This window comes from Perca fluviatilis, chromosome 8 (assembly GCF_010015445.1).
Source record: "Perca fluviatilis chromosome 8, GENO_Pfluv_1.0, whole genome shotgun sequence".
In the NCBI taxonomy this organism is placed as follows: domain Eukaryota; kingdom Metazoa; phylum Chordata; class Actinopteri; order Perciformes; family Percidae; genus Perca; species Perca fluviatilis.
This window is the reverse complement of record NC_053119.1, coordinates 11,204,115-11,215,909: the sequence shown is the minus strand read 5'-3', so window position 1 is coordinate 11,215,909 and position 11,795 is coordinate 11,204,115. Positions and strand designations below refer to the sequence as shown.

The 11,795-nt window shown below is 40.4% G+C and overlaps 1 protein-coding gene across 1 annotated transcript; it reads left to right on the top strand.

Moving 5' to 3' along the window:
• Positions 1-416: 416 nt before the first annotated feature.
• snupn (snurportin 1) lies at positions 417-10,456 on the top strand. The gene is made up of 9 exons (XM_039809719.1): positions 417-560; positions 1,543-1,707; positions 3,865-4,048; positions 4,800-4,904; positions 7,616-7,712; positions 8,238-8,335; positions 8,502-8,579; positions 9,091-9,171; positions 9,383-10,456. The coding sequence occupies exons 2-9, from the start codon at positions 1,550-1,552 to the stop codon at positions 9,701-9,703; spliced, it is 1,122 nt and encodes a 373-aa protein (XP_039665653.1). The 5' UTR covers positions 417-560; positions 1,543-1,549; the 3' UTR covers positions 9,704-10,456.
• Positions 10,457-11,795: the final 1,339 nt, after the last annotated feature.

The following is an 11,795-nucleotide window of genomic DNA, read 5'->3' as shown; positions in this document are numbered from 1 at the left end:
ATAGTTTACGATAATCAGCATTATATAAAATGAGCCCCGGGACTATGTAAGTGGCCACTTTTGTAGCAATGTTAAAATGATCCAAATACAACTTTCAGAAATTAGCTATTCTGCATAAGGATTACTTTTACTTTTGGTACTTTAAGTATATTTTTATGCTACTTTTGTTGTTTTACTTAAGTAACATTTTAAATGCAGGACTTTTACTTGTAAAGGGGTATTTTTACACTGTAGTATTGCTGCTTTTACTTAAGTAAACTATCTGAACTATCTGCACATACCTATATATGTAACGAATACACTTAGTTAAACAAAGTTTTTATATATATCTATATCTATATATATATATAGATATAGAAAGTATATATATATAGAAAGCCCCTATACGCTTGGTCTGGTGAGACTACCTACTGCCAGGAACACAGTATTTCTGCACAAGTTCAGAAGTTTGCTCGGTAACTCCGGGTTAGTGTGCTGCATTTAGTCGGCCAACTAAAAGTCGCCTGGTGGGAAAAGATGACAACGTGACGTTTCAGCAGCAGCCTCCCTGAATGTCCAAGGTATATATATATATATATAGTTAATAGCTAGCTAATGTTATTATCACTGCTATTATCCGAGCAAACCTCATGTCCTGTAGTTACCTTAAGCTAGTGTAGTAGTGTAGCTAGCTAGTCGGGAATTAAAGCTGTAACGTAACACTCTAGAATCAGTGTTGCTAACTGTATGCTAGCAGGTTTAGCAAGATGCTAGCTGCTAAGATGACTTAACTGGCTAGCTAGCTAGATGCAGCAGTCTTTTATACAAGAATCCCCGGGCTTTTAAAAAAATTCTCTATCACCCGTTTAAGAAGACGTTTGTCGTCTGGACGGATTAATATAGTTACATGTGCGAATATTACAGTGATGTGGGTAACATATTCCGTGAAACAGACATAACGTCACATTTTGTTGTAGAACTAGTAGTAACGTTAGCTAATGTTGGTTCAGTGTGTAACGGAACATATTATCATTGAAACAACTATCCAAGTAAAGTCCTCTAGCTACTTCTGTGGTGCCTGAACTCCGTCAAGTCGAGTTTTATATTTATATTTATATATATATATATATGCCTGATTTATTAATATTATATATTTTTACATGCTTACTCCCACTAAATGTTATGAGGGTGAAACCACAAAATTTGTTAAATAATTAAAAATACACTGCCTGCTTATAGCAGTTGGCCAGTCATTGTTAACATCAGATTAGTTGTTTATATAACTTATTCTGTACCCTTGCCTCGACCACTGGTACCTCAAAATTGAGTTCAGCAACATGAACATGTGGCAAAAGGACTGAACTGCCAAAATACAGAAAATTACGCCTTTGCCTCAGCATCACAAAAGAATCCCATTTATAGTTTTCATTATATATTGTTCATTTTGCACATCATTCTCACAAGTAGCACAGATTATGAATGATCTGTGGCACAAATACTGCCACTGTTTTCAGTTTCAGACTTTCATGGTATAGTGATACTTTTACTTTATACTTTTAACAGAGTCCCCATGGATGACCTGACCCAAGCCCTCTCGGCCAGCTTCGCTGTGTCCAAGGAGCCCAACACCACAGCCGCCCCTCACCCTCGGCTGGCCCAGTATAAGAGCAAGTACAGCGTGCTGGAGCAGAGCGAGCGGCGGCGGCGCTTTCTTGAACTGCAGAAGAGGTAAATGTCTTCATACGTTAGTATGTGATCCTGGAATTTAATTGTGAGTTTTCAGTATGGAGCCTATCCCTTCTGGGTTAGAATTTCTCCTACCCAGAGCCACTACTCGAGATGAGTCTTATTTTAATACATACAGTAAGATAATAGTTCTCTACCCTTCTTCCTTCTGTATTGCGACATGAACACATTTTTTACCAACATAACCACTAAATGATGAAAGGCACTGGAGACCTTTTTTACCATCCACTTCTGCTCCAGCTACATACAGTGCCTTGCGAAAGTATTCGGCCCCCTTGAACTTTTCGACCTTTTGCCACATTTCAGGCCTCAAACATAAAGATATAAAACTGTAATTTTTTGTGAAGAATCAACAACAAGTGGGACACAATCATGAAGTGGAACGAAATTTATTGGATATTTCAAACCTTTTAAACAAATAAAAAACTGAAATATTGGGCGTGCAAAATTATTCAGCCCCCTTAAGTTAATACTTTGTAGCGCCACCTTTTGCTGCGATTACAGCTGTAAGTCGCTTGGGGTATGTCTCTATCAGTTTTGCACATCGAGAGACTGACATTTTTGCCCATTCCTCCTTGCAAAACAGCTCGAGCTCAGTGAGGTTGGATGGAGAGCATTTGTGAACAGCAGTTTTCAGTTCTTTCCACAGATTCTCGATTGGATTCAGTTCTGGACTTTGACTTGGCCATTCTAACACCTGGATATGTTTATTTGTGAACCATTCCATTGTAGATTTTGCTTTATGTTTTGGATCATTGTCTTGTTGGAAGACAAATCTCCATCCCAGTCTCAGGTCTTTTGCAGACTCCATCAGGTTTTCTTCCAGAATGGTCCTGTATTTGGCTCCATCCATCTTCCCATCAATTTTAACCATCTTCCCTGTCCCTGCTGAAGAAAAGCAGGCCCAAACCATGATGCTGCCACCACCATGTTTGACAGTGGGGATGGTGTGTTCAGGGTGATGAGCTGTGTTGCTTTTACGCCAAACATAACGTTTTGCATTGTTGCCAAAAAGTTCGATTTTGGTTTCATCTGACCACAGCACCTTCTTCCACATGTTTGGTGTGTCTCCCAGGTGGCTTTTGGCAAACTTTAAACGACACTTTTTATGGATATCTTTAAGAAATGGCTTTCTTCTTGCCACTCTTCCATAAAGGCCAGATTTGTGCAGTATACGACTGATTGTTGTCCTATGGACAGAGTCTCCCACCTCAGCTGTAGATCTCTGCAGTTCATCCAGAGTGATTACGGGCCTCTTGGCTGCATCTCTGATCAGTCTTCTCATTGTATGAGCTGAAAGTTTAGAGTAAGGACGGCCAGGTCTTCGTAGATTTGTAGTGGTCTGATACTCCTTCCATTTCAATATTATCGTGCACAGTGCTCCTTGGGATGTTTAAAGCTTGGGAAATCTTTTTGTATCCAAATCCGGCTTTAAACTTCTCCACAACAGTATCTCGGACCTGCCTGGTGTGTTCCTTGTTCTTCATGATGCTCTCTGCGCTTTACACGGACCTCTGAGACTATCACAGAGCAGGTGCATTTATACGGAGACTTGATTACACACAGCTGGATTCTATTTATCATCATTAGTCATTTTAGGTCAACATTGGATCATTCAGAGATCCTCACTGAACTTCTGGAGAGAGTTTGCTGCACTGAAAGTATTTTTGCTGAATAATTTTGCACGCCACTTTTTCAGTTTTTTATTTGTTAAAAAAGTTTGAAATAGCCAATGAATTTCGTTCCACTTCATAATTGGGACCCACTTGTTGTTGATTCTTCACAAAAAATTACAGTTTTATATCTTTATGTTTGAGGCCTGAAATGTGGCAAAAGGTCGAAACGTTCAAGGGGGCCGAATACTTTCGCAAGGCACTGTACTTGCGACTACAGTAACGCTCATTCTAGAAAGCCCTTTTAAAGAGGGCATCCTTCCAGCTTTACAGAGTTGGTCAACTTAAGAATGCAGGGTGTGCGGATCCACTGATGTCAGTTCTGGTTGCAATTTAAATGCATGTTTTAATGTTTTGAGTGACTACCATATCTTGTGTACTGGTAAATTACACAGCTGTTTTCATCTCTAAAATAAGGCCACAGTGCACATACTTAAATGAGCCTTTTTTCCATCGCTGCTCTCAGCAAAAGGTTAAACTACGTCAACCATGCGCGGCGTCTGGCTGATGGGGACTGGACGGGGGCAGACAGCGATGGAGAGGAGGACAAGGAGAAAACAGAGGAGGGGGGACAGGAGCAAGATGGCCAAACAGAGGAAGAGGAGATGGAGATTGAGAGGAGGAAGCTGCCAAAACATTATGCAAACCAGGTCAGTGTTTGTTGTGTTATTATCCAGAGATATTTTTCTATTCATGTGTGAATGACGCATTTAGTGCGCATTAAGCTATGTACTTTTCTGTTTCTGCATTCTTCATCTGGGCCAGCAGAGGGCACTAGAGTTTCTAGAATGACACCCAATGAGCTTACTAAATGCCAAATGACTTGAGAGCCTCATTTTTGGACTCTTAAATACCAAGGGGGTAAGCGAGCATCCGCAAAGCGTACCTCCTATGGAGACATTTTGATGCTAACAAGCCATCACCCACAGTTGGCATCCCATTGACTGCCATTCATTTTGGTGTCACTTTGACAGCGAATAACTTTACATCTGAAGCGTTTAAAGACTCTATTTACTTACATTAGCTGTTTAAGTTTAATTACTAATGTTAACTAGCATTTTAGTGATCAATAATTAGCCTGTGCCTATGTTATCTCCTTACATATACCTACGCTCTCCGTCTCAGCAAAATTGGGAATGATTGAGATTTCTCTTAACACCGCTACCAGAAGACTTCCAACTTTCAGACAGGTTGCACACGTTACATCTACGTAGTCAAGCTTAGTTGGAGGCTGCGCAGTAACGCTCAGCACTCACCGGAAAAGTGCTTCTAATAGACTTCACTGGTCTCCGTGCAAGTCTATGGCGTCGTTTTGTCCATTAATTTTACTGTCTATGTTAAATACAGTGTTGATGGAGATAAAAAGCTGAGTTTGTTAACGAAGTTCCTCTTTCTCCTTAGCTCATGCTGTCAGAGTGGCTGGTGGATGTGCCATCTGAACTTGACACCGATTGGCTGATGGTGGTCTGTCCTATCGGGAAACGATCCCTCATTGTTGCCTCCAAGGTAAGAACCAACCACTGCTTTTCTGTTGTTTCACTTAATGTGTTACTGCAGGAAGAAATGACTGTTTTAATGGCACCACATTGATAATTCAACACATATAGAACTGTCAGTCAAATACAATTGAGATTCTGCGATTAGCTTATATTGGCTTTTGGACTAGTTTCCACCTCTGCTGTTTCTGTTGTGTCATCTTCCAGCCCTGATCGAAAGTCTTGCCACTTTCACAATTTGATTAACATTGAACAGCAGTCAGGATCCTTATCGTTTAAATGCATTTTGATGACTGTACTGAATCAATATTTTTAGAGGATTATATTGTGCTTTGCATTCATTGCTTGTAAATTCAATACTGCATTCCTGGTTTTGAGGAGAACAAGGTGAGTCGTGCCTGTGAGTAAGATGAGGCACCTTGTCTGAGAAATCTTACACAAAATGAATAATGTGGACGAACAGTTGGGAAGAATATTCCTGAGCCTGTGATGGAGAAAGCAGTAAGCTGGAAGTGGTTTCATTATGATGCTGTTCACAGTACCATATGTTTGAGTCTGAGGTGCTATGTGAGGCGGTTTTATCAAAATAAAATAATGCAGCTGCATAGTTGTATATAGCCACTGGCATATAATTGTTTCAAACACTTAAGAACACAAGTAGGCTACATGGCGACAAGAATTTAATGCAAAAAGAAAACCGGTTTGGCCTTGACACCAAAGAAGTGTGGAGAAAACGAGAAGTACCTAAACAAAGTTGTGTCAGACACACAAGTAATGATGCATTGTCTCTCATAACAGAAGTTTTCATTATGCTCATGTTAACATGAATAATGCCATTACACTGTAATACAGAAAGTTAATCAGAAAAGAGATTGATAGTCTGCCTCTATGCTGGAAGGGCCCCCGGTGAAAAGAGGTACAGGAAGGTTTTAATTTGTATAATATTTTGTCAATGCTATCCTAGTCTTGGGTGTATTTTTTTAGCCAACAGACTGCTGTTGCTGTAGTAAATATAGCAGTGGTTCCCAAACGTGGACCGGTACCGAGCCACACAGCAAGGAAACTATTTAGTATAAAAGCTGAATAATAATTATAAAGCTTTATACAGTATTTGTGCATTAATTTCGTCGTCTCTCCCTCTCAAGCCCACAACAACAGGATTAGGGCTGTAACTAAATTACATTATTGTATTGAAAGTTGCAAACATGAATACAAAAACAAAGAAACCTTGAGAGAGTACCTTTTGAAACTTTTTTTTATTTTTATTTTTTGTGGTTGTGGCCCCTGAACAACCCCACCAAAAAGATTTGCTACCTCTTGTCTACAGGACATGTTTGGAATTGAATTTACACTATCACCATCTCGTCAGTTGTTGAAAACAAAAGAATTTGGAAGCCACGCTGAGTAGAGGCAGGTGAGTGGCAGTCACCAGGGCTCTGTGTTGAATCATATAAAAAAACCTGTCCGTCATATGAAATGCATCCCCAAATAATCCCCTCTTAAGTCCTCCTCTACAGTAGTTTCATAATCATCATCAAGACATAAATTATAAGAAGTGAAATTAGCTTATTTTTTCCATTTCCACTTTCTTACAACATTGAAGGTGTTTTTCTGTGGTAGTGTTATATGTAAAAACAATTGCCTCATTCACCACGTATTGTTTCAGTATGTGGTTTACAAGTAATGAAAAGGCTTCTCGGCATTAGATTACTGGTAACTCTGGTACAACACGCCTGTCCTGTCATACTGGCCTAGACTACAGATTTCCTCCCTCAGCACACACACAAACATTTGCTACACTAGTGTCACTCCACACCCTGTGATGCAACCATCTATATTGTCATTATGACATGTCATCTGGTTTCTCATTCAGTAATTCCGATCTTGACCTCATTAACGACAAACCTTTGAAACGCCGCGGCACAGCACTCTTCACCAACCAAACAGAAACAACAGATGGTTTCCGTTGCTCGAGGAAAACTGAATGAGACGGGTTTCATCCGCTCGCTAGTATTCACACGTATCTGTCACATTGGGTAACTGTGACAGATACGTGTATCGTATCTTCTCCAAAGTTCCTGTGCAGCTCTGTGGTAACTTCAAGCCCTAATGCTGCCAGGCGTTAGGTGGGTGATGACTGTTGGGACCACCTTCACCAAAAGTCAATTTCTGTGATCTGTGACCCCATTTGTAGCTCCCAATATTCTGATGACCCGAGCAGTTACAATCGTCAAGTTGTCTTATGAATTGTCCTACTTTTCTATTTTGAAGTGCATGTAGGGACATCCAAATACAATATGCCATACATTATGATACATTTCAAATAGGTCTGTCCTCATACTTTCAGTGAGAGTGATGATTGACTAATTATTTCAGCTCCAGTGACGATTTGATTACATTATTGTTTTACTGAATTCTGTTTATATTATTGAAGTAAATTATAATTGAAAACTAACAAAATGAGTAGTTACGGTTTTAACAAATGTGATGAGGTTTGTCTCATATAATTGGTAATAGTGTAACACGGTTCGTTGCATTAAACGACAGTTTGATTACTTTGTTTGATTTTTGCCAATATTTGCCGTGTGTGTCTTTTTCTTCTTTTTTTATAACCAGTACCATGGCACAAGACATTTCAAACTCAGTTTAACAGTTATAATGACAGAGTAGCGGACATTGTGGTAACAGTATTGTCTCTGTTATTGACTTTTTCTCATGAAGGGTTCCACTGCATCGTACACTAAAAGCGGCTACTGTGTGAACCGTTTTCCCTCCCTGCTGCCCGGCGGGAACCGACACAACTCGGCCATGGGTAAAGGTAGGTGGGCCTGTTGAATTATGGTTTGGCCTGGTTTGGCCTGGTTAACTATGGCGGACCACTCAGGCAACACAAGAAAGAGTTCCACCAACAGAAGGTTCTCCCATCGGCTCCCAGTCACCTGCAAGTTTATTTCAGGTTATGTTCTAGCTTAAATGTAGCGCAACGACATTGAAAGAACTTTCAACTTAGGGTTTAAATGTATTAATCGCAGACAACGCTTTTTAAGAGAGGAGGGGGAGATCCCAAATTTTCCAAAGGGACCACATACAAACAGGATTTTGGGTAAAGGTGTATAAAATGACGAGGAAACCTTTCCATTTGATTGTGATTTGCACAATTGAAAATATCAGAACTTTGCTACTGGTATTAATCAATAATCCTTTCAAAAGCTTTGCATACAGTTACAGTACTATGGGGTTATAAACGTCTTTTCTTTTGCCTTTTTTAAAGTAAATAATAGCTGAGATAAGTTTTATAAAAGTGAATTCTGTAAATCTGTAAATGGTCCTTTTGTATGTGCAGACTACACGATCCTGGACTGCATTTACAGCGAGGTGGACAGAACGTACTACATCCTGGATGTCATGTGCTGGAGAGGCCACCCGGTCTACGACTGCCCGGTAAGACTTGGCTTCTAATCCTCCAGCAATCCAGGAATGCTTGTCTAATTGCTTAAGTAGCAAAGTCTGGGCCACAGATGTGCTTTTTTGCCACGTTGGCCATCTCATTGGCTCGGGATTCGAAGAGGAGGTTTTTTGTTTACAGTGCTTGTTTTCTCATCAACAGACTGACTTCCGTTTCTACTGGCTCCAGTCCAAAGTCCAGGAGACGGACGGCCTATCAGAAATCGCCAAACGCAATCCTGTGAGTAACCAGAATGGAGCCCATTCACTTCATGCCCCATTTTGTCCTTCCTAGTTTTCAGTACTCAGTATTGTTATTTGAGATACTGCAACATGTTTATTCTATTTTAGGTTTCCTGTATTTTGTGTTTGTTGTGCTTTATGCCTTGCTGCACCTTATTTCCACATATGGGATAAGTAAAGTCCTGAACTTGAACCTGCTCAGAGGGAAATGAAACGAAAGAAAACTAAAAGTAACCTTCCATTAGTCTTTCTTACTAATTGTGCACTAAAGTGATTATTGCACACAAATCTTGACGATTATGGGGCTTTGAGGAAGCCGGAGTGAACATTGAGTTCATGGTTCACCTTTTAATCTTTAGTTTGTGTAGAACAGCCCAGTAGGAGCTAAATCAGGCTTAGTCCTTGTAGAGTAAACTTGCCATTGGAAAGCAATTTCTCACATTTGACAAGAAGACAAATTGTGTTTGGAACTAACAACATGGTGCTCTGCTTTTGCTTTTGTCCAACAGTTCCGGTTTGTGAGCCTCCAAAGCACAGATTGCACAGCAGAGCTGATTCAGAAAGCCCTGGCAGCGGAGTATAGCTTCGGCGTAAGAAAAATTATCTTGTCCTCCAACCGTTTTCTGCTAACACCTTAATGCTGCACATTGGGAGTAGTGTTAGAATCAGATAAATGCTAAACTGCTAGGTGTAACGATGTATATGGGAGGTAATTCCTTATCTTTTTATGAACCGTGAACAAGCCTTTATTTGCTTTCCCGTCAAGCTTGGATTAGTTTCATTCTGAATTTCTGGCTGCAGGTGGACGGTCTGCTCTTCTACCACCGGCAGACCCACTACACCCCCGGCAGCACCCCTCTGGTGGGCTGGCTTCGCCCCTACATGGTCACTGATATCCTGGGCATAGAGGTCCCCGTAGGACCCCTCACCACCAAGCCTGAGTACGCCTGCCACCAGCTGCAGCAGATCCTGGAACACAAGAAAACCTCAAGTGAAGTCCGCCCGGCCAACAGAAGTGGAGGCTATGAGTTAGAGTACCTGTCCACACCAAGCCTGGACAGTGGGGACACTCTCAACTTTCTGAATCAAAAGCCAATAAGGGAAGCTCACATGGAGATCTGAGTGGGAGGCTTAACGAGATGCAAATTGCTAACTCTGGGTTTCTGAGTGGTGGCGGCCCACATATGGCTCTTTAGAATATCTGCTGAATGGTTTTGCAGATCTGACCAATTGCAAAGCATGGCTAATTCTAATCCGGTACTGCTCAGGACGCCCTCAGAGTGCCGATTAGTAGAGCTATGCTCTATATGTGTGTTTTTTAAATGGCTAAAAACTCTGCCATTTACATGTTGTACCTGTTGCAGAACTCTGAAACAGATTTGTTTCTTTGTGAGTAATTGCACAGTCATTAATCACTATAATTACTTAGTCACAGTGTGTCATGCAGCTCCCTTTCATAACACCATAGGTAGTCACGTGTTCAAAAAAATAGGACGAGAGGTTTCTTATGCGAGATATGCACAGTGCAGCACGGTAAATGTTGTGGTGAGGGGTTTTGCTCCTCTGCCCTTAAAACAGATCTCGCTTAAGAAACATCCTTACTGTTGTCAGTTGTTTGCAGACTTTCTAAAACTATCATCGATGCTTAGCCGGCAAAAACTTTTCAACAGATTATCATTCGTCATAATGGAGAGTTGCACTCAGTGATTTGGAAGTTGAGGTGTTGCTGACTGGTCAGACCCTGTGAGTTGGGAGCATGCTGAACAGCAGCAGCGACATGGACTTTTACAATTTAATGTTGAATTTAAAATTGTTTAGATGATGTTTTTAAAGCGTATGTTTCTCAATAAATGTTTTTTTTTTTTTATCGGCCTACACTAACTACACTTTTTTTGAAAGGTCTATTTCAGAATCGGTTCAATCCTTTAGGAGAGACATTTAATACAGAAATTCTTTAAAGGTCCCATGACATGAAAGTTTCACTTTATGAGTTTTTTTTTAACATTTACTATGAGTTCCCCCAGCCTGCCTGTGGTCCCCCAGTGACTAGAAATGGCGTTAAGTGTAAACCGAGCCCTGGGTATCCTGCTCTGCCTTTGAGAAAATGAAAGCTCAGATGGGCCGATCTGGAATCTTGCTCCTTATGAGGTCATAAGGAGCAAGGTTACCTCCCCTTTCTCTGCTTTGCCCACCCAGAGAATTTGGCCCACCCATGAGAGAGAGACATCATGGCTTTCAAGCGAGCAAAGTGGCAGTTGGTCAAGGCCACACCCCCCCCTCCACCTTGCCCCCCTCTCTTCTCCTCATTAGCTACATACACAGAAATGGCACATACTAAGGAAAGCTCATTCTGGAAATGGCTCTAGTGGCTGTAATTCTGCACCAAGGCTGGATTTTGGGAAAGAGACTTCAGATACAGTATTAGGAGACCAGTAAGGCCTATATAAATGAATCCAAAGAGCACCATGTCATGGGACATTTAATTAGACTTCAAGAAAATTATCAATGTATAACATGCTCATTTAATTGGTTGTTTGGGTATAATTCAAAGTATCAAACCATTCACTATTATATACATTTTAGGGAATAAACATGTACATTTAGATCAAGTCCGTAGCTAAATACTGGTTCTGTGCTTAAAGATTGCTATATATAATTAAGCAAGAAAAATGTTTTAAAAAAAATATAATTTACATTATTTATACAATAAAGTTAAGTAGAAGTTAAGAAAATCCTTTTTAAATAGGATTTTCAAATCCTCTCAAAGCAGCTCAGACATGACTATGCACTGTCAATATACCTGCCAGTAGCTGATGTGCTAGTATATGGTAAGATGTGACTCATACTGCTGATAATGGCATTCATCAGAATCTCTTACCCTTTGTACTGCACTTACTGTGACATTTGTGTAACTGTAAAGAGCTGGGGGGGAATTGTCAACAGGAAAAGATGTGAAAGTGTTGGCAGGATTGTACATTTTGGCAACCTGTGCCAACACATCCTCTGCGTAGGAACTCCTAAAATGATTGCCTCAGGTTATCATATCTGGGCTGTATGAAGTAGTTTACAATATCTTAGGAAGGGAGGCAACCTGATTTTCTTTTTCCTTCTTGTTACCATGTTTTTTGGTGAGAATAGTTTTGAGATAAAGTTGTTTGTGGCTTTAACTGAAAGTGCAAATTAGTAATATGACTTCAAAGGTAGCTGAGGTAGT

What these genes read in the sequence shown, in the direction of transcription:
- snupn (XM_039809719.1), top strand. Translation starts at nt 1,550, where the DNA reads ATGGATGACCTGACCCAAGCCCTCTCGGCCAGCTTCGCTGTGTCCAAG. An exon ending in TTTCTTGAACTGCAGAAGAG is followed by an intron (nt 1,708 to 3,864) that starts GTAAATGTCTTC and finishes CGCTGCTCTCAG; the next exon opens with CAAAAGGTTAAACTACGTCA. An exon ending in CAAAACATTATGCAAACCAG is followed by an intron (nt 4,049 to 4,799) that starts GTCAGTGTTTGT and finishes CTTTCTCCTTAG; the next exon opens with CTCATGCTGTCAGAGTGGCT.